The sequence below is a fragment of the Vombatus ursinus genome, unplaced genomic scaffold, assembly GCF_900497805.2.
Source record: "Vombatus ursinus unplaced genomic scaffold, bare-nosed wombat genome assembly UNPS02014794.1, whole genome shotgun sequence".
In the NCBI taxonomy this organism is placed as follows: Eukaryota; Metazoa; Chordata; class Mammalia; order Diprotodontia; family Vombatidae; genus Vombatus; species Vombatus ursinus.
In genome coordinates this window covers 30,469,482-30,493,476 of record NW_020954572.1, presented here as the reverse complement: position 1 = coordinate 30,493,476, position 23,995 = coordinate 30,469,482, and the positions used below count along the sequence as shown (strand labels likewise).

Sequence of the window (23,995 nt, the reverse complement as noted above, 5' to 3'; positions counted from 1 at the left end):
AAATCTAGCTCTGTAGGAACTGATTTGAAGAAATTAAATTGCTGGTCAAAAGAAGATGATGAATGGAGTTTAGATATGATGATTTTTAAGTACTGGTGGGACAGCTAGATGGAAATGAGCAGCAAGGAATTAGAAATGTGGGAATAAGACTTGGTGATTGGGGCTACAAATAAATATTTGGGAGCCATTTTTATAGATATGAAAGTTGAAGGTGAGGGAGTGGATAATATTGCTAAGGGAAATCATATATAAAGCAAAGACTAGAATGACAAGGAGAGAATTTAGTATAGAATGCCCACGTTTAAGATATAAGAAGACTTTAAGCTTTCCATATTTAAATAGAGATAAGTGGTCTGGTTCTAGGGACAGTACTGAATGACTAAAAAGAGAAAACTAGGTCTATGCATTTGTAGTCAGGGCCATCATAGGCCTATATTCCTCATGAGGATATAGGCCTACCTATCTGTCTTTGCTTCATTTTTGTAATGTACTTAGAAGTAGTATACCACTTAGTCAGATACTCACTAAGTAGAATTAACCTCTGATGTTCAAATCCCTGAGAGTTAGATTCTTACCAAGGTCAAATTTCCATCAAAGGGGCTTAATAAGTCTTGCATAGATGCCTCCACACAATTCAGGTATTTGTGGGGAGAAGTACAGGTGCACTGAAAGAAACTAAGATCAACAGTTCTATAGTGATATCACTGGTGTTTCCTAGAATGTGTAGGGAAGGACTAGATAAATTAAATAGTGATGAATGAATTAATTATGATGATATCAAAGACTCTCTGACATTGCCATTTTTAGCTACTGTCAAATGTCCCATAAGTAGAACATACTCTGTTCCAGGTCTTGATCATTAATAATAACACAATTCAATTACAGAACTATTCTAGGAGCAACCATACCTTATCTTATGTTTGTTTTATTACCCCAAGTCTGACAAAATCTTTGCTAAACTTGTAATACAATTATGTAATTGAAATTACTGAAATTTCAAGGTAGTATTTCTTTGGAGAAAAAGATTCTGTTTCCCTGTGTTTAGGCATGAATCATTTAATTAGGTATTTGTACTTTTTTAAAAATTTAAGGTGTTCCTCTTTATATCCTAAACACGGTGTGAATTTTATTCACAATTATTTAAATAGACTACTTTATACAATTGGCTTCACATAAGAAATGCCAATCATATTTATCTAGACTGACAATGTCACAAAAATATAGTTTGTGGGAGGAATGTTGACTTTACAAAATTAGAGATAGTCCATTCATTTCTATATTCACTTAATAGCTCCTCGTGGTACACTCATCCAAAGTTTATCTCATTTCTTCTCAAACTGGTACTTTCAATCTGTTATAACTCTTAGGGGTAATGGGTTAATAACTTCATTATTTGTAGCATATAAAATATTTATTTCCTTATACTTGTTCTAAACTACCTCAAGGGTCAAGGGTTGGGAGAGGGGAGATATAGGGAGAGACTCTAGTTCCGCTATTTCAAGATTTTGGGAAAGGGCTTCTTCTTCCTAACTATGCTCTTCAGGATTTTATGGATGTTAATTATATCACTTCTCTATTTTCATCTTTCTAGTCTGAAGATTTCTGATTGCTTTATTCTTATGCTACCATGAATCCAGTAGGGAAAGATAAAAAGAAACCCTGGAGTTAGGGGACCGAGAAGGGGGAAATCATGAGGAGGCTAAATAACCCTTTTCATTTCTGCCCAGTTCCTAATGTTTGCTGATGATCTGTCAACTATAGATGAATATAAATAAATCTGGATTAGTTCACTAAATTCTGGGATAATAGAACCAGAGGCCTCCCCTTGAAGCCAAGAAGATATGAACTAAAAATACTATTTCATTACTTCCAAAGATACTTACTCTAGGCTAAAATTATACATGTGTTTGATTAAATCTAAATCCATAATATGTTATTAAGAGAACTTCCATCACCTTCACTAAAAGTCTCCTCTGATACGTTATCTTGGTGTAGAGATGAACTTAGGTTCTTAAAGGTTATATAAATGAGGTATAGTTCTGGCAGGTCCTACCAAGCTGAAAAGGATTTGAGTATAGGTCTGGTGAGAGAATGTAGGTATGTTATCTGAGGACCAAATGAGACTCAGCAATAGTTTTGTTACAAAATGATAGATTTTTCAATAACACCCAGCCACAAAGACCAGATAGTAAAATATTTAAGATTTGCAATCTAAGCAACCCACACCATTGAAATCACAAATACTTGATATATCTATAACTTCTAATGTCTAAGCTACCAGGAAGATCTACAAACCATCATTTAGTGCCACTTTAAGGATATGGATTGAGTCTGACTCAATATGACATTTGTGATAAGATGCAGGGTGGCATTTAGTGAGAGAAAAAAAATAAGATGACTTAGATGGATCTGTGATGTCATCATTATGGGTACATATTCCAATGATACAGAATCATGAAAATTCAAGAACTGGAAGGGAACTCAGAGACCATATAATCCAACAAGATTCAAACGAAAATCTTATCTGCAGTACACCTGACAAATAGCCATTGGTTGAAGACCTTAAGGGTCAAGGAATCTACACTCTCTTAAGGAAGTTTATTCCATGTTTGGATGGCTCTAATTAGTAGTATACTATTTCTTATGTGGTCTGTGGCCCAGAGTTCCCAAGGACATAGGGCTCATGTGGTACCAGGTCTGATCTTGGGAGCTGATTCCTAAAGGGAATCATCTTATTTCTTTGGTTCATGAACCCCAAAATTTTACTCTGGTGAAATATCTAAAATAAAGCTCAGGTGGCAGTGTGGTACAGTGGAAAGAGTGCTGGTTTTAGAGCCAGAGAACCTGGTTTTGGATCATAGCTCTTCCACTTACTACTTTTGTGGCCTTAGGCAAGTCATTTAATATCCTTAGGTCTTAACTCTGCATTTATAAAATGAGGGTATTGGACCAGATGGTCTTTAAAGCCCTTTGCATCTTTGAATCTTTGATCCTATGAACCTAGGTATGGCTCATGTCTCACAGGTTTCTCAATAACAGGATTCCCAACTCTGTCCTTGGTTGTTGTCCTTCATTCTTGAAGAGAATCAAAATGACATCACTATATTGGGGTCAAGGTACAGTGTGTCTGACTGTGGCTGATCAGACCCATACAAACTTGGAAGCCTCTACCACAGGTTGTACACAAATAATAGAATGAAGATATCTCTAAATTTGGAGTGGAGCTATCTTTAAATTTGTGTATCTCACATTTCTTTTAAGCTACTGAAATTCTGCTTTGCTCATGGAGTACTGCACTTTCTTTGTTGTGGGCATTCCATGCTGGGTGGTCCTGTGCCAATGTGTCCCATGTCTCCCAACCAATTCTAAAATTCTTCAGAGAACCTTGAAAGTGTCCTTGTATTGCTTCTTCTGACCTCCATATGAGTACTTGCCTTGTGGGAGTTCTCTGTAAATAGTCTTGTTAGGCCAATGTACTTTTGGCATTTGAACAACGTCTGTGCCTACTCTGGCATTAAAGTGATCCAGAATATTAAGCCTGTCTTTTTTTGGCACATTGATGATGAGGGTCTCCAGGTCTTCATAAAATTTTTCTTTGACCTCATCAGTGTTCGTCATGGTAGGAGCATATACACTGTTGATGGTGGCATTGCACTTTCTTGCAAGTGGCAATCACATTGTCATGAGCCTATTATTTACTTTTTTTGGTAGGCATACAAGCTTGTTTCATGGAACTAATTCTCCTTGTATCATTTATCCTTGGATGACTGATAGTGAGGGCAAATGGTTAATAAAGGATTCTGAGAACTGATACAAGTAAAAAAGCAAAGAAGTAAATCTAAATGATCCAAACTCCATTCCTTAGAAGGAGATTTATTGTTCGACATGGTATTCAACACCATGGCTGGTGTTGAAGTGCTCCAAACTCATCTAGCATATGTGGAGAATATAAATAACAAAAAAGTTTTATAACTTGTGTTCACTGACTTCATCTTTGGAAGAAGATAGTAAAAACATAAACCGTATCTTAGAAGTGATTGGTCATTTAACCAGGTATGCACAAGAATACACAAGCAGGAACCAGAAAGCTTTCACAATTATTAAAGTGTTGTGAAAGAAATATTTCTTTGAAAAACGGGTTCCCCTGCTTGAATATTCATTCTGACCACAGGAAAAACTTTGTGATCAAATTACTCAGTGAAATGTTGGTTTTGTAATTTATCAAAAAGTCTAGAACTCTATGTTACTGTCTCCAAGGATAAAAAAAATTGAGGTGAATTAACACATGACATTTCTAGTACATGCATATGATTAGGAATGATGCCACAAGCTTTAAACTATACTGGTTGATGTTTGACAAACTCCTATGCCTATTTATTGACATGCTTTGGAGGCTGAGAAGATTGAAAGGATATAGATAAATTGAAAGAAGTTTATAAACTAGCCATGACTACAGCTCAGAAAAGCTCTGAAAGAAATGTTATTCCTGCACTTAGCATTTCTGATCCTTAAGTTTAAGAAGGTGTATATGTTGGAAGGCTCTTTGCATGAGAGAAGGAAGCTTAATTTAGATATTGTTTATGACTTAGAAACCTAGAATTACAGGGGACCTTAAGCCATTCTGCCAACCAACATATAAATCCCTTCTTAAACACTTCAAGTGATGGGAAATTTTCTATCATTACTACCAACTTCTCAGAAGAATACGGGTGGCATTGGTGGAATCAATTACTCTAAAGACTTCTGAGAAGGTGGTACCCTCATCCAGAAGTCATACATGGCTTGCAAATGGTAATGGTCATTTGTGCCCCTTTCATCTTGCTCAAAACTCTGCTCTTGACTTTGTTAGTGACATAACTGACATCCAACATAACCACTACAGCAGCCCTTTGCTCAGAGTAGATGAATTTTCTGATCTCTCACCTGTTATTATCAACATAACGGATTAACATAGGGTAGAATGCATAGAGATCCCTGCAGAGGACAGCAAACTCATCCAGAATGAGGAGTTCAGCTTCTTGGGTATCACCTTTGCTGTCTGCTTTAAGCTGCTCCTCTTCCAATACAATCTTCACTGCCTTCTTCTTTAGTTTTTCCAGAGTTGGGATGAAGTGACTTTTAAGCAGGTCAGCTCTGGCTTTGCTTATGATAGGCTGGGCATACACTGCATTTGGAAACACAAAGCTTGCCTCAATATATTATAACTGCATTTACATTGAATGTAATAACCACAGAATAATATTCTTTCTTTCAGCCTTTTGTAGTCCTGTATCATGTGTTAGTATATAGTGGGCCAGTATATGAGAAATATTCTACTGTTATATCTCTGGCACTTTAGGCCTCAATGGTTTTTCTCTGCTTTGAATTACTATATTTACTATATGAATAAATGAATACTTACACATAAATTAATACTTACATACTGTAGGGAGCTGTTGGCTAATGATTTATCTATGTTGTTACATCTTTTTAATTATCCTGTAAGTTTCTTGAGGGCAGGGAACCTCATATTAAACTTCTATATCCCTCATTTTCTAGTTGTTTGCTACAAAAGTTATCCTTAAAAAACACACATCTCTGGGAACTTGAGAGATGGGTGCAGAGTGAGGGGAGGAGGTTGTTGAAGAGATATTTGGGAGATGGGAGATAAACTAGAATGGGAGAAATGACTGCAACGGAGAGGGAGGTCAGGATAGTGTAGCAGAAAATGATTGCATTGTGAGTGCTTAAGGCATAGTATCAAAAATCAGGATTGACCTAATTTTTTTTTTTTTAGGTTACTTCAAAGATAATCAACTCAATACTCCCTGCCCATCTCTGTAATGGCAGATATCTCATTGATTCAAATTCGCAATAAATATTGGAATTAGAGTAGAGAAAAAAACAAACCAACAATCCAGGGCTTCAACAACTGATTCTTCACTTTCAAGTCTTGACTTTGGAGTATACTTAGATTCAGACCATTTAAAAAGAAGCATATTTTATCACACTAGCATAATTCTCTCTTTTTACCATTTCTGTCATTCATCCAAAAGTCATTCTCAGAAAAGGAAGGTTAAAGGAATTGGTTAATGAAATTTGTCAAAGGGTGAACCTCTTCCAAGGGATGTGACTGACCCAGATTTTAAATGCTTCTTATCATAGGAAGAAACCAGATCAATTTTGGGTTTATGATCAGAACAATTATACCTAACATGAGTGATTTTATGACATAATTTTAATGGACCTTATTTACTTACTTGGTCCTAAATCACTAAAATTGTCTATACCTTCGGTGATATTCATATCTATGCCCTTGATGTTACATTACCTGACCTTTGTATACTTGCACTGATTTTTTTTTAGAAGGAAAAATGACTAGTTCTATTCAGATGCAACTGCTTTTACAACAGCACTTTATCCAACTGCCTCAGAGTAAATATCACTTTAGTTTGAGTAGGTAAAAAAGAAGTGTTCATTTCATTAACCATAGCTCTATAGTGCCTAGTACAATATCTTATACATAGTGTAAGCCCCTAAATATTTTTTTGTCTGTTCCTCTTTTTTTTAAATTTTTATAGCCACAAACTCAGATCATAAGATGTGTTTTCTGGAATTTACATAAGAAAGAAGTATAAATTTGGAAATAATATACATGGGTAAGGTTATCATAACTAAATAAAAGGCACTCCTTCCCAGTAGTTTCTTATATATAAGCATACATAAACAGGACTCCTTTCCACTAAAATTTCCAGCCAGTCTAATTAATCAGTCAATATTTACTGAATGTCTCCTATGTGCCAGGCTCTGTGCTAAATGCTGGGGATACAAAAAGAGGCAAAAGACAGTCCTTGCCTCCCCCTAAGTCTTCTATTATTCAGCCTACATAGTTTTAGATTTTTAAATTAGTTGTCATATGACACAATATATGGACCCCTTCCAACTTCACCCTATCTTCCCCTGGAAAAGTTATATTCCATCAATGTCCTTTTTAAAATATGGTACCTAGAAATGAGCACAACATTCCAAATGTTGCCCAGTCAGAAAAGAGCAAAATACAACTCTTACTTCCTCTGTTTTAGATTTTACACTTGTATTAATATAGACCAAGACTGCAGTAGGGTTTTTTTTTTTTTTAAAAGCAACTAGGTCACACTCCTATTAAACTTGGAGTCAACTAAAATTCTTTTTTGATATTAACTACTATTAAATGAGGTCTACCCTATTCTAAGATTATACAGATTTCTTTACCTAAGTGCAGGAAATTGCATTTGTAAATACCAAATTAATCCAATTAGTTGAGGCTATTATTAATCCTGTCAAAGATTTGGAAATCAAATTCTGTTATCTAACATGCTAGCTATCTTTACCAGATTTGTGCTATCTGTGCTACCAGATATGCCATCTCTGTCTTCAAGTCACTACAAAAAATGTGGAACAGGAAAAGCCCAAGGACAGAGACTAGTTATCAGGCCACTAAAAAGACGTGACTCTAATTTGACAAATATGCTTTTTGGGTCCAGTTATTCAATTATCTAGCTACAACTGCACCTAACTATATTGAGCTAATGTTTATCAACTGTGATAAAATGTTTATCAAAGAAATAAAATGAAATACTTTTAAATATCGTTATAAAATCTAAAAAGACTATGCTTACAGTGTTTCAGTAATCTTTCACATTTGACATTCCATTCTTGGTGAACTTATGGTGGCTCTTAGAGAACAATGATTCTCTATTTACTATTTAATACATATATAAGGAAGGTCTAGGGATGAAAAGAAGTTTTCTCTACAATATTCAGGGTGTTAGAAAAAGAGTGAGAAACAGATCCCAAACCCCAGGTTGTCTAAAACATCTAGTGCCTTAGGTACCTGCAATGCGCTTCATCCAGGAGGCTTCATCGATGCCTAGGTTGTTGTTGATGATTTTCAGGATATTTCCAAGAATGATGCTGAGATGTTCAGAGGTAACTAGGGTACAGCACGGTTCTGCACTGGGGGGTAGATTCTCAGGCCCTCGTTCCCACCAGTAAGATAGGTAATTACAGAGCATGGGTAAGATCACTTCAATGACATGGGGCATCTCTGTATATCTGGCTCCTGACTCAGCCAGATCATTGATTTCCTTCATCAGTCCCTCCAGCTGTGGAATGTCTGGGCACATCTCTTCTACTGTATCAGGCATCCCTAGAACTGACCAAGAAAGTATGGGGGAATAAAGGAACAGGATTTAGGAAAGATGATTGGTTAGAAATATCTTTCCCACTACCTGAACACTCCTTGTCTTATTAAACATCAATGCCTCCAAAGAGCAGTATGGTAGAAAAAACACTACATCTGGAGTCAGAAGACCTGTACAAGTCCTAATTCTGCCACTTACTAGTTGTGTGACTTCAGGTAAATCTTAACCTCTCTGAGCTTGGTTTCACAAATGTAAAAATGAGGGTGTGAATAGAACTTGAATGATAAGTTCACAAAAGCCATTTCTATTTCTAGGATGCTTCGTGTAGTTTCTGCCTTACCATTCCCTTTATTAACATTACAGCTTTAAATCCAAATGAAAATTAAAAGTAAAAAATTACAGAAATCTGGCTTATGGTCCTTTAGGCATATCTTCTTATATTTCATTTTAGAATTAAATAGATTAAATGTATTATTTAAAGAGCTAAAAATCTGAGGATGAGGAAGAAATATTACACTACAGTCATCATTCATATTAACCTGGATTCTTGTTTTTCTTATTTTTCCATCTTATCACTCCTTAGCACCCTCACTTCAAGGAAGATAGGAGAAAAATGAAGGGAAAAAATTTAAGTCAACATGTCTGTTGTCATGGATCTGGTATCAAAAACCACTGAGAGATTTCTGTACTGACCATAAGGGATTTGATTTTTATGATCCTTAGTTTCCATGTGAGTGAATGTGTGAGTGTGCGTGTGTGTGAGCGTGTTTAGGTGGAAAAGAGGAGAAAGAATTGGGCTATATAGGTTCTAAAGTCCCTTCTACTTTTAAATACTATGAACCTATTTCTCCATCAGTGTTACTGACACCCTTTTGTCTGTCAGTTTTGCTTTGTACTATAAATGGTAGTATTTTTAATACTATTGAATTTTAGAAATAATTTAGAGTTCTTATTTCAAAGTACACAGCATAGGAAAATCAATAAATGAAACGAATATATAAGCAAACTAAGAGTTTGTATATTTCACTATTATCTATGGGTAGGGCTAACCTATGTTAAGATTTTCCTTCAATAATCCACTATCTGAAGAAATATTATTTAAGAAAGAAAGATTTCCATTTTTTCCTAAGTACTGAACAAGGGGAAATGGAAAGTAGATGACATTTCATTTAGACACAGGATCAAGGATAATTGTCAGATATTAGGATAAGAGATTGAGGGAGGCAGTGGAATCTCTTTTCCTGGAAATCTTTTAAGGGTAGATCCACATTAGACTATGATAGATTAGGGTTGGTCTTGATGAAACACAAGGCTAAGAACCAGAGAGATTTTGAAATCCCTTTCAGCCAGAGAATGCTATTATCCTTCCTTAAGAAGCCAAGTAATCAAAGACAGGAGATATCAAAAGACATTCTGAGAGAAGATATGAGCTTGTAGATTTTGTCAACTATACAGGATTAGGTCCATTTTGTAGGCGCATGTATTTCTCTAAGTCACTCTAGGTAGGATATGTAAAGAAAAAAGAGCTTTATGTCCTGAGAACACTGTCAGGGAGATTGTTGATGGCTGTATTAGTACCCTCGGATGGCACTTAGGTGGATAAATTTAGCATTTTGACCAAGGAAAAAACAATGACTTAACTTCTCATATTTAATTTTGACTGCTTGAGGCAGTAAATGAGGGGCATTTATTCTAATGTTAATTCCAGGCTAATGTTCATCTGAGAAAAGACTGAAATGTTACCCATAATTGCCCAGATGGAACAATGGTCCATAAACCTGAAAAGTGTGAATAGATGTCACTCTATCAGGTACTCAATACCTTCAAGCTATGTGTAATGAAAAAGCTTTCAAAATATAGAGACCTAGTAGAAGAAATCACAATCATGTGGGAATAAGCTTAAGTATATATTTTCCCTGCCATCCAGTTTGCCCATAGGATAGTTGCTTGTTCCAGGGCCATTTCTATATGGATTCCAAACAAGACTGTAATAAGGAGATAATAATATGTAGTATTTCCTTCGGGCTACCCACTCAACTTAAATTGATAGACTGGGTCCCTGAGGAGATGACTAACCCAGGTTATATTCTCGATCACCTATAAATATACACTTCCATGTTCATGAGCTGTGAAATCCCGTTCAATCTGATGACAATTTGTTGTCATTTAGCCTCTCCCTCTGGCTTGCAATCTCAAACCCTGTTTTTGGTCTTTAATTCCTCATCCTCTCAGGTCTTGCCCAGACTCTCATTCTCCTCCTTTCCTTATTTTGAGTCCTTGGTGAACCAGTTAAATTTTATGTTGTCCTCTTTTCTCAAGTCCTTTGTTCCCTTAGTCTATTGCCAATTTTGCCTTGCCAACTCCCAGCCTCTGATTATTCCCAACATCTGTTGCCTTTGCCCCTATTCACCTTTTGTTGAACAAAGCTGGGGAAAACCATCAAACTGTGCTGATTGGGTCCATTACAAATGTATGTTAAATAATCTTAATTTGGCCCTCACTGTGGCAAAACAATCCTTTTAATACCTCCCTAACTAGCTCATTGTCTTACTTACCATAGTAGCTTTTCAAAGCCTTTTCATCCCTCTACAAAATTCCCATGGCTCTTCCTCCCTCCACCCTCTCAGTTGACAAACCTGTCTTATATTTCAATGAATTTTTTTTCTGTTGTTAGCTCATTTTTCCAGTCTATTTCTTGACTTTCAACTGTTTGTTAACGTGGGGTGATGCTCCCAGGGTGGAGGGTGCACTGCCCCAAGCTTCAGGTTTTTTTTGTGCAGCTGTTTTCAGAGCTAGTTCTGGGGATCTGTAAGCTTTCAGTTCTTCCAAGGTGGTATGATCTAAAGAGAGGTGAACTTATTACTCTCCTGGCCTGTCGTCTGGTCTGAGTGACCACAAGAACTCTTTTTCACCCTGAAACTGTGACTAGGGTCCCTACTTCTCTGAAGCCTCAAGCTATGATGTGCTTTTACTCTTCCTCTTTCTGGAACTGTGATCTAGGATTGAGACTCTGATCTGTGTGTGGGTAATGCAAAAGAGTCCTGCACCCAGTGACAGTAAAGGGATCCCTATTGTCTGACCAGTTGTCTGACCCCCTTACCATCTGTAGGCTGAGAGCTCTGGAAACAGTTACTGCTGTCGCTGATTCAGTTGCCCCCAAGAGCTGCTGCTGGTTTCCTGCAGCATGGTCTTTATTGGCACAGCCTGTACTGGACTGAGCTCCACTCTCACCCCTGTGTGACAGACCTTTCCTGCTGACTTTCTAAGTTGTCTTGGGCTAGAAAATTGTTTTATCCCACACTCTTGTGGGTTCTGCCACTCCCGAATTTGTTTGTTATTTGAAGTTATTTGGAGAGGAATTTGGGGAGTTCAGGCAAGTCTCTACCTTTTCTCCACCATCTTGGCTCTGACTCCCTTTATAGTCCAAAAGGCCTTTTCTTAATTCTCCTCCTTCACCTCTGCAGTTTTTTACCCCATCCATCTTGTTATTCTCTTGGATACTTCCGTAGGTTTCTTTTTTTGGGGGGGGGGCGATTGGGTTAAGTGACTTACCCAGGGTCACACAGCTAGTAAGTGTCAAGTGTTTGGTCTGAGGCTGGATTTGAACTCAGGTCCTCCTGACTTCAGGGCTGGTGCTCTATCCACTACGCCACCTAGCTGCCCCTGTAGGTTTCTTTCATCCTATTCTGTTATGGTTCACCTCCTACCTAGCTGAGCACTCTTCAGACTCCTTTTTCGGATCTCCATTGAGGTCACACCCATTAAGGGTGAGTGTCTTCCAGAGCTTTATCCTGGATCTTATTTCTATATACTATTGTTGATCTCAATAGCTCACTTGGATTCAATTATCATCTCCATACAGATGACTCTCAGATCTACTTGCCCAGATCTAACCTCTTGACTTGCATCTCTAGCTGTCTATTGGACTTCTCAAAGTGGATATCTCATGTCCCTTAAACTTAACATGTCCCAAACTGAAATGGCTAAACTAACCTCTCTTCCTAAGCTCCCTATTACCACCATCCTCGACCAGAATACTAGTCACTCAGGTTCACAACCATGTGTCATTCTTGACCCTTCACTCTCTCGCCTTTTTCCCTCCCCATATCCATTCTGTTGCCAAGTCTTGTCAATTTTACTTTAGTAACATCTCTCTTATACTTCCCTTTCTCTCCTCTGACACTGCTACTACCCTGGGGCAGGTCTTCATTACCTTATAACTCAACTGTTGCAATAGCCTGGTCGGTCTCCCTGTCTCAAATATTTTCTCATTCCAGTCTCTCCTATACCCAAATGTCAAAGTGATCTTCCAAAGGCACATATCTAATCATTTTATCTCTTTCCACACCCTCTGGTCCTCCTTGCTCTCCCTAATTCAATAAACTCTAATTGTTCCTTATTACATTTAGGATCAAATTTTTAAAATACTATGTTTAACTTTTAAAGGCCTAAATTATCTGGCCCCCTTCTCTCTTTTCAGTCTTCTTATATTTTACACCCTACTCTCCCAAATATTTTGCAATCTAGTGACTCTGGCTTCCTTGCTGTTTCTCACACAACATGATCTATCACCTATGCATTTTCACCAGCCTGGTGAAAATCCTCCTCATCTCTGTTTCTTGACTTCCCTGGCTTCCTCCAAGTTCCAACTAAAACCCCACCTATGAGAAGCCTTCCCCAGTCTCTCTTAATGCTAGTGTCTTACCTCTATTGATTATTTCCAATTTATCCTATGCAGATCTTGTCTGTAGATTTTTGCATGTTATGTTGTATTATACTGGGAGCACCTTGAGGGCAGGGAATGTCTTCTGCCTTTGTTTCTTAAGCACTTAACATAGTACCTGGCACATAGCAAGTGTTTAATAAATGCTTATGACTATTATCTGCCCATTACATCCTGTGAATTCTTCAAGTGCACTGGGAGACTCAATTGATCAGGAGCTCCCTCATGAAACTCCCTCCACAAGTAAATTATTTAGGTACAAGATCTGCTTAAGGTAGATGCACTAGAGCCATTAAAAAACTCATGCTTGATCCTTGAGTGGAAAAAACAATATGTTTGTGATTTTGAAGATATCTGTCACTTCAAATGCCACAAAATAAACCCACAGCATGAAGTCTGCTGACCTCTCTAACTGGAAAACAGCCTTGCCTGGATCCCATTTGAACCAAACCCAAAAAATCATTAGTAGGGAGTCTTTGGTGCATGCTGTCTTTTCATTTAGAGTTAGAATATTAGATTTTGATTCCTCTTGGGTATCTATTGCTATGGGGAGAAACATTCTCAAGGAAAATCACCTTTTTAATATATGTGGAAGATATGAATATGACTTGGATATTCTGCTGGTTGTATCACAAATGGCATATGTATGTGCATATATCAAGATATACTTGTATATCTTGTATACAGTAAATAATTTTCTAGCATGGTCAGGAAGTGGGGCTGTTTTGGTTAACCAACTGATCTGGTAAACAGAATTACCATGTATAGTGCACCGAAATGATAAATTCTCAAGTAAATCAGATTATGATATACACATGTCTAAAATTCTACTGAATATAATCTTTCTGTGATGATTCAGAAGGTTCTTTAGGATATTATAGTACTATAGTATCACCCTTATGAACATTAAAATTGGCACTATTATGACAGTATGAAATTGTCAATTATCAGAGATTTGCAGTGGAAAGTATAGATAAAACACTCTCTTAATGTATTTCTGATACATAGACTCAAGTAGGATGCTTCCTCCTCAGTCCTGAGACTGCTCCACTTATATGACACAAAGTTGTCACACATCTTTCCTAGCTTCATATAGGGGACAAAGAACTATCAGCAAGGTATACCAGTAACTATTTATAGACACACTATTTATATAGCACAGTGTTTTATATTTCATAAGTGTCCAATATACATCTGATTGTTTTAATGCTAGAAATGGTAAGTAACTTGTCTAGTACCACAGAGCATGCCACTAGTAGAGCAGAAGTTATATCATCTTCCTCTTCCCTTTACTTCCCCCTCATCTCCTGACCTCAAGTTCAATGATACCATGGTACAGTATAGCAAGAGCACGTGCTCTGAAATCAGAGGACCTGGGTTCAAATCTGGCTTCTGATGACAAATCATTTAACTCCCATGGCTTTTGTTTTTTTCATACATAAAATGAGGGAGCTGGATAAGAGGGCCTCAGGGGTTCTTTCCAGTTCCACATTTATGATAAGCCACAACTGAAAATCTTTTCCCTCTTGATAAATGTTTCCTTGTTGGATCAATGTAACAGAAGAATGAAAGTTTATTTCCTGAGTTGAAGAAGTGGGAAGGCAATATAAATGGGAAATGAGGGAATGTAGAAAGTACTCACCTTTCCCACATACCTGTAACTACTGTGAACAATGGTAAAAATTGAATCACTCAAAAAATTTCTCTTTCTGCCTACAAAGAGTCCTTCCAGGACACTGGGAACTGAGACAAACTAATTTCTTCGCCTCATTTGAAGCATAAGAAGCACACTACCATGCCTATGCTTCAGGTACTTATGAACTTGGGAGTAGCCATTTTACTTTCAATTTCTTGCCAGTGCCTTGACCATGTCCTCACATCACCTGATGCCTCATGAGCTGTGGCTTTCACATACTTGACTTGTGCTGCCCTGGTTTAGTTGCAGGGATGGGCAGGGAAAAATAGATCTGGAGATTTATTCATGCTGCTATCAGAAGAAGAAGGAAAAAGAAGTAATTCCCCTAAATTTAAGAGTTGGAACATATTTGTTAATGCCTCCTCTCCTATAATTAGTCACACTTTTCTCCTCTTCATTCTAACACAGGAATATAGCTTTTTACTGTATTGATTCTTTCTCCTGACTGACCTTTTTTATCTGGAATTATTAGAATAAAATACAAACAAATATTCTTCATAGCTTGAAGAAAAGTTTTCATGGGTTAACATTCTGGGACTTTTGTTTTTTGTTTTTTTGGGTGAGGGTAATTGGGGCTAAGTGACTTGCCCAGAGTCACACAGGTAGTGAGTGTTATGTGTCTGAGGCCAGGGACTTTTGCATAAAAGGACTAGTGGTAATACTAGGTACTACAATCATTTTCCACAGTGCCTGTTCATACACAACGCCTGGCTCAGGGCATCTTGCCTTTCTGCTCTTATTAATGACAGCAAATAGAACAAGATGAACTTAGCACAGCCTCCTCCTAACAAATTATTTTGTGAACTACATACTGAGAACATTTTGCACCATCAGACACTTCACCCCTTTAGCATCTCAGAGCATTTTGCATATCACAGGCTCATAAGAACTTAACATAATATTGTTTTAGAGAATATTTTAATATTATACAATGACTTTAGAAAACAAGTTTAATTTGGGCTTATAATGTTTTCATTATGTGATTCTTTTAAAAAAGGAAAAGAAACAATCCAAAACTTTGGTTAAGTTAATGGCTTAGTAAAAAGGAAAGGAACACTTGTTTCAGACCACCAAATTAGCATATTTTTTCAAGTTTTTACTTGAGAAGTTATTTACTCCATTACTCTGCCTTCAGGGTGGCCAATACTGTTTTGGGGTACAGAACATGTGATTTAATTGGTAGAGGAAACTCCCAAATCAGTAAACTTGATCAGAACATAACAGTTGCCTGGGGGCACCAAGATGGTGAATGATTCACCCAGGGTCACCCATCTAGCATGTGTCGGAAGTGGAACTTGAATTGAGGTCTTCCTTACTCCAAGGCCAGCAACTCTTCATCCATTGTGCCTAGCTGCCTCTCACACTTATATCACCCCAGAAATTAAAAAAAAAATTATTCCCTTGAAAAACAAGCAAACAAACAAAAAAAAAAAACCAAAACAACTTTCTAGGAGATTTCCTTTAAACTGTCTTAGTTGCTGAATCCAATGTCTCATAATCCTTACTTTTAGTAAATTCCCCTTCACGTATAATCATAATCCCACCTGCTTTATTTTTTAAAAAAAATCATTAGGGGCAGCTAGGAGGCGCAGTGGATAGAGCAACGGCCCTGGAGTCAGGAGAATCTGAGTTCAAATCCAAATTCAGACACATAACACTCACTAGCTGTATGACTTTGGGCAAGTCACTTAACCCCAAATGCCAACCCCCCCCAAAAAATTCATGGATATAAAGAACATCTAGTTACTATGTCCCCAAGATGGTCCTTTCATACCATATTACTGTATTTGAAGTGTTAATGTGTTGTGATTTGCAGGAAAAGGAGGCTTCAAAATATTCCTGTGTCCAAAGGAGGAATGGAAACAGAGGCCTAAAGGGTTGAAGTGGTAATAGAAACAGAATTTTAGAGTTGGAGGGAATCTTAGAGGTCATCTTCTAAGTCCATTTTTCATAGATAAGCAAAAACATAGGTTCACAGCAATTAAATGAAATGTCTAACCAAGGTCACACAACTAATCAATAGCAGAGAAAGTACTAGAACTGAAGTCTTCTGACATATCTCCATGTTTTTTTCCACTAGAACATGTGGTCCCTTAGATTTCCCAACCAGATGGAAACAAGAAGAAATGATAAAACAGCCCTTAGCCCTTATTCTCCAGGAAGCAGAATTCTATACCGTTCTTGCTTACAGCTGACAATTGTGCAGACTGACTGACCTCTATGATAGGACACTTACTAGACCTTTCCCTGGGGGTTTTGGTGTTGAAGACTGAGAGCGAGTTGTAGCAGTTGAGGGAGGGCTCCAAGAATGCCACTGGCATAGCAGCTGCCAGGGCAGCGAGACATTCTCCAAGTGCTGGACGTTGCCTAGAAACAAAAAAGTCAATTTAAAGTAAACTCATTTCTATGTGTTCCTGAATGGGGTATTTCTAGGCCCTGGACTTACCAAGACCAAAAATGTGCTACAACCCTCCCCTTCTTTTCAGACACATAGATTAATGATTTCATCCTTTCAGGAATTCCCACTGCCTAGTCCCATAACCTGGCACTTTCTCTCTTGCTGCCATGTCCCCCAGTTATGGGTAAGTGGTTTTGCACTCTCATCATATGTCTGAGTTAGTCCTGCTGGCATTGTAGTTGCAACTGATTCTACTTGTTTGCATAGAATGATGGTTAATTTATGTCTCCGCCATGGAGTGCTTTTGTTGGATTAAGGTTCTTTGTTAGTGGGGAAGAGGAAGAGAAGAAGCAGAGAAGGGACATGGCTTAGAATCAGGCAAATGATGGTAACAAGACTCAAACTACATGTGTGGCCCTGCAAGAGAAATTATATATTTCACAGAATAAGGAAGCAGCCTGATTGATTATAAGAGTTTCCTAGGCCTTTCAAATCTTTTTTTGTTTGTTTTTACAGAGCTTGAAAAGAAAGTGTGGGAGAAAAGAGGTATTAGACTGCCTACAAAATTGAAGGTCTACAGAGCCGCTGTGCTGATCTCATGGTTGTATCCCTGTGAAACCTGGACAATACACTAGTGCCATGCCAGGAAACTGAATTGCTTCCATTTTAATTACCATAGGAAGATTCTGATAATCACCTGGCAAGATGAAGTACTAGACAGAGGTCCTTTCTCAAGCTGAAATGTCAAGCATTCAAACTCTACTACAGAGAGTGCAACTCTTATGAGATGGCCAAATTGTTTAAGTGCTAAATGTTTGTTTGCCTAAAATACTATTTTACAGAGAACTCACACAAGGCAAGTGCTCATATGGAGGTCAGAAGAAGTGATACAAGAAATTCTCAAAGTCTCTCTGAAGAACTCTGGGATCAATTGTGAGAAGGGGAGACACTGGCACAGGACCACCTACCATGGCATGCCCACATCAAAAAAGGTACTGTGCTCTATGAGCAAAGTAAAATTGCAGTAGCTCAAAAGAAATGTGAGATGCACAAATTTAGAGACATCTCCTTCTCAAATGTTTATAGATCTATAAAGGGTATGAATTCCCAATTTGACTCAACATGTTCCACTCCTCTCGTAATTGTCCACTTCACACTTTAAACATAGCTCAACTGTTTAAGCAGAGTATGGGGCTGAAGAATTTTCCCTTCACCCCTGGTTTGGGAACAGTCACTGGGATCATATGGTTTTTCCCCAACAATTTCTTCGTGCCAAGGAAATAAGAGAATATTATTGAGAACACAAAATGCTCCCCTATTGGCTGGGCAGGACACTGTCAGGGGATGACATCTGCTGACCAATGATTAACACAAGAAAACAGGACCATCTGTTTCCCATTAATTGATAATATCATCTGAGTGATTCACTGGCATCAATTAGATAGATAGATCATATACTTCTCATGTGCTATGCATATGTTTTGAGTCCCCAGTCAAGGGACAATATCCTTTAAAATCAACCCATCACTTGAATTCTTTCTTAGCCCAAGATACAAAGACAGTGATATAAAAATGTAGAAAAACTAGATGTAAAATTAGGAAATGGGTGTGGTTTTCACTTACTGAACAGTACCAAGCAGTTTTTGTCTTCCTCTGTGACCAGTCAGTTTGGAAAGAAAGGTGTTATTATGTCCTTAAAGCATATGTATGACCTGCATCCTTGTGAACTGAGAGCTTCAATGAAGACAAACTGGAAAATGTAATGCCAAATACTTGCAATGCCTACTACTGGGGAGGCTGAAACTTGTGGATTGCTTGAGCTCAGGAGTTCCTAGCTATTATGGGGTAATAATAACTATTATTACACTATTGTTATACTAATTATTATATCAAGCACTCATCTAGTGCTCTAAAGTTTACAAAACATTTTAAAAATATCTCATTTTATCCTTAACCTGGGAGATAGGCGCTATTATTATCTCCATTTTACAGCTGAAAACACTGAGGCAGGTAGGGGTTAATTGTTTGCCTAGGAGTAAGCTGATTCGGTGTACTAAATTCAGCATTAATACGATGATCCATTAGGAGCAAAGGAATCTGGGTTACCTAAGTAGAGGCAAACTGACCCAGGTCAGAAATAGAGAAGGTCAAAGCTTCTAAGCCAATCAAAGTGGGACTAGACCAGGAATGTGCTATTGAATGCTTGACATCCAAGAACAGATCATTAAATTTTCAGTGTGAGCATTTATACCTAGAAAATAAGCAAATGCTTGATTTTTTGGTTTTGTTGATTGCCTAGACTTAAGAAAAAGCTACAGAAAATCCCAATAAAGCAGATTAAACTTAAAAGAGTGTCATGTGAGGTTTTGGGGCCAAATGGTGGAATAAGGCAGGAATTCACCTGAGCTCTGCCAAATTCCCCTCCAAACAACTTTAAAATAACACCTCAAAATAAATTCTATGGCAGAACCATAAAAAAAGGGCTGGGTTAAACAATTTTTTCAGCCCAAGGAAGGTCTTCAGGAAAGATCTGTCTTACTGAGGTAAGAATGAGACACAGTTCAGTTCAGGCAGCCCAGGCAAGCCAGCAACAGGAACTGCCCCAGCAAACCAGTGTAGGCTCTGAGGGCAACTGAATCAGCAGAAGTGATTTTCAGTTCACAGATGGTAAGGGGACTGGACAACTGTCATAAAGGGATTACAGGGGACACTTTGCTGGCACTGGGTATAGGACTCTGTTGCACTGCCCAAACAGGGATCTGGGTCACAGTCTCAGGCTGAGAAGTACCAGCACACTAGAATGTGTGGCTGAAAGGGAGAGGGGATCGTGGTCACAGGTCCAGCGCCAAAAAGAGTCCTTCTGATCACTCATAGAAGAGAGCACAGTTCAGGAGAGTAGAGACCATACTTCTTAGATCATACCACCGTGGAAGAACTGAAAGCATACAGACTCCTCTCCCCCCAGAATTAGCTCTGAAAATATCAACACGAAAAACTTGAAGCTTGGGATAGTACCCCCTCTGTCACAGGAGCAGAGAGCCCAACTTTAACATTAAATTAAAACTCAAGAAATAAGTTAATAAAATGAGCAAACCCTTCCCCCCAAAAACAAACAAACAAGAACCTGATCATAGGAAGTTACTATGGAGACAGGGAAGATCAAAATACAAACTCAGAAGAGGATAACAATGTCAAAATGGCTACATGTGAAGACTCAAAGAAAAATAAGTAATAGTGTCAGGCCCAAAAAAGAACTCCTGGAAGAGCTCAGAAATTCTTTTTTTACAATAATTAAATAACAGAGGTAAAAAAAAAAATTGGGAAAATAAATGAAAGTGATGCAAGAGAATCATGAAAAAAGAATCAATAGCTTGGTAAAGTAATCACAAAAAATGGAAAAAGACATATAAAAATTCACTGAAGAAAAAAAACTCCTTAAAAAGAGAAAGTGGCCAAATGGAAAAGGAGGGACAAAAACTCAATGAAGAAAATAATTCTTTAAAGATTAGCAGTGGGAAAGTGGAAGCTAATAACTACATGAGACATCAAGATACAATAAAAAAATCAAAATAATGAAAAAAAAAGAATAAAATTTGGAATATCTCATTGGAAAAACAACTGACCTGGAAAACAGATCCAGGAGAAATAATTTAATAATTATTGGACTACCTGAAAGTCATGATCGACAAAAGAGCCAAGACATCATGTTTCAAGAAATTATCAAGAAAAACTGCCCTGATATCCTAGGTCCAAGAGGGTAAATAGGAATTGAAAGAATCTACCAATCACCTTCTGAAAGAGATTCCAAACTGAAAACTCCAGGGAATTCTTGACCTCCCTGGCAAAGAAGAAAATACTGCAAGCAGCCAGAAAGAAACAATTCAAACAGTGTAGAGCCACAGTCAATATTTCATAGAATTTAGCAGCTTTTACATTAAAGGATCTGAGGGCTTGGCATATAATATTCTGGAAGACAAAGGAGCCAGGATTACAACCAAAAATCACCTACCCAGAAAAAGTGAGTATTATCCTTGAGGGAAAAATGGATATTTAATGAAATAGAGAAATTTTAAACATTCCTGATGAAAAGACCAGAGCTGAGTAGTAAATCTGATTTTCAAATATAAGACTCAAGAGGAGCATAAAAAGGCAAACAGGAAAGATGAAACATAAGGGGAGCCTGATATAAGGGATAGCAGATTGGGGGAAGTGATAGAAGTGAAATACTTGTGAGGAGAGAGAGGGTAAAAGGAGAGAGAGAGAGAGAAGGATAAATAGGGGAAAATATGATGAAGGGAAGTACAAGTTAGTAATCATAACTGTGAATGTGAATGGGATGAATTTACCCATAAAAGAAAAGCAGAGAACAGAATGGATTAAAAACCAGAATCCTACAATATGTTGTTTACAAGAAACACACTTGAAGCAGAGAGACACACACAGAGTAAAAGTAAGGGGCTGGAGCAGAATCTATTATCAGCTGAAGTAAAAAAAGCAGGAGTCTTAATCAGAATGTCTTAGACAAAGCAAAAACAAAAATAGATCTAATTAAAAGAGATAAGGAAGCAAACTACATCTTGCTAAAAGGAACCACAGACAATGAAGTAACATCAATATTAAACACACACATACACACACATGTGTAAATGGTATAGCATCTAAAATTTTAAAGTAGAAGTTACATGAGTTACACGAGGAAATAGACAATATAACTATATAGGGGTGAAGAACCTCAACTCTCCCTTCTCAGAATTAGATAAATCTAACCAAAAAATAAACAAGAAAGAAGTTAAAGAGGTGAACAGAATTTTAGAAAAATTAAACATGATAGACCTCTGGAGACAAATGAATGGAATAGAAAGGAATATGCCTTTATTTCTCAGAGGTACATGACTCCTACACAAAAATTGACCATGTATTGGAGCATAAAAACCTCACAACCAAATGCAGAAGACCAGAAATATTAAATGCATCATAATGCAATAAAATTACATTCAATAAAGAGCTGTGGAAACATAGATTAAAAATTAATTGGAAACTAAATCTAATCCTAAAGAAAGAGTGGGTCAAAGAACAAATCACAGAAATAATCAGTAATTTCATTAAAGAGAATAACAACAATGAAAACATACCAAAATTTATGGGATGTAGCCAAAGCAGTACTTAGGGGAAATTTTATATTTCTAAACACTTACATCAATAAAACAGAGAAAAAGCAGATCAACAAATTGGGCATGCAACTAAAAAAAACAAAACTAGAAAAAGAACAAATTAAAAATTACCAATTAAACACTAAATTGGAGGTCCTGAAAATCAAAGGAAAGATGAATAAAAATGAAAGTAAAAAAAAAATAACAACTATTGAACTAACAAATCTAGGAGCAAGTTTTACGAAAAAAAATAGATAAACCATTGGTTAATTTGACTTAAAAAAGAAAGAAGAAAACCAAAGTACAAGTATCAAAAATGAAAAGGGTGAAATCACTACAAATGAAGAAATTAAAACAATTATTAGGTGCTATTTTGCCCAATTATATGCCAATAAATAAAATAATCTAAGTGAGATGGATGAATATTTACAAAAAATAAATCGCCCAGATTAACAGAAGAGAAAATAGAATACTTAAATAATCCCATTTTAGAAAAGGAAATTGAATAGGACAGCAATGAACTACCTAAGAAAAAATCCCCAGGGCCAGATGGATTCACAAGTGAAATATACCCAACATTTAAAGAATAATTAACTCCAATATTATATAAAGTATTTAGAAAAATTGGCAAAGGAGTCCTACCAAATTTCTTTTATGACAAAAATATGATGCTGATACCTAAACCAGAAGAGTGGAAACAGAAAAAGAAAACTATAGACCAATTTCTCTAATGAATATTGATACAAACATTTTAAATAAAACACTAGCAAGGAGATTATAGCAATATATCACAAGGATCATATACTATGACCAGGTGGTATTTATACCAGCAATGCAGGTATGCAGTTCAATATTAGGAAAACTATCAGCATAACTGACCATATCAGTAACAAAACTAATAGAAATCATATGATTATCTCAATAAATGCAGAAAAAGCTTTTGATAAACTATAACACCCATTCCTATTAAAAAAATTACAGAGCATAGGAATAAATAGAGCTTTTCTAAAAATGATAAGTATTATTTATGTAAAACCACCAGCAAGCATTATCTGTAATGGGGATAAGCCAGAAGCCTTCCCAATAAGATCAACAATGAAGCATGGATACTCATTACCACCTCTTTTATTCAATATTGTACTACAAATGGTAGCTATAGAAATAAAAGAAGAAAAAGAAATTGAAGGAATTAGAATAGACAAGAAGGAAACAAAAGTATCACTCTATTCAGATGGTATAATAGAGAATCCACTAAAAAATAAGTTGAAATAACAACTTTATCAAAGTTGCAAGACATAAAATAAACCACATAAATCATCAGTATTTCTATATATTACCAACAAAGTCCAGCAGAAAGAGATAGAAAGTGAAATTCCACTTAAAATAATGGTAGATAATATAAAATACTTAGGAGTCTACCTGCCGAGACAAACCTAGGAACTATATGAACACAATTACAAAACACTTGCACACAAATAAAGTCATATCTAAACAACTGGAAAAATATTAATTGCTCACGGGTAGGCTGATTAATAAAATTAATATGACAATTGTACCTAAATTAACTTACTTATTCAACATGACACCAAGCATTACCCAATATTTATAAAATAATAGAAAAAACTAAAAAAAAAAATAACAAAATTCATCTGGAAGACCAAAGGGTCAAGAATATAAAAGGAATTAGTGAAAAAAATGTGAAAGAAGATGGTCTAATTGTACCAGATCTGAAACTGTATTATAAAGGTACAATCATCAAAACAATCTGGTACTGGCTAAGAAATAGAGTGGTGAATGAGATTAGGCACACAATACACAGTAGTAAATGATCATAGTAATCTAGTGATAAATCCAAAAACAAGCTTT

At 36.7% G+C, this 23,995-nt stretch overlaps 1 protein-coding gene across 1 annotated transcript in view; it reads right to left on the bottom strand.

Moving 5' to 3' along the window:
• Positions 1–23,995, bottom strand: part of RYR3 (ryanodine receptor 3) — a 579,223-nt gene that overhangs the window by 98,779 nt on the left and 456,449 nt on the right. Inside the window, exons 65-67 of the mRNA XM_027869916.1 lie at positions 16,818–16,948; positions 7,853–8,173; positions 4,924–5,164 (exon numbers count right to left, since the gene is read on the bottom strand). Of these exons, the coding sequence (XP_027725717.1) occupies positions 4,924–5,164; positions 7,853–8,173; positions 16,818–16,948 (693 nt within the window). The remainder of the gene's footprint in view (positions 1–4,923; positions 5,165–7,852; positions 8,174–16,817; positions 16,949–23,995) is intronic.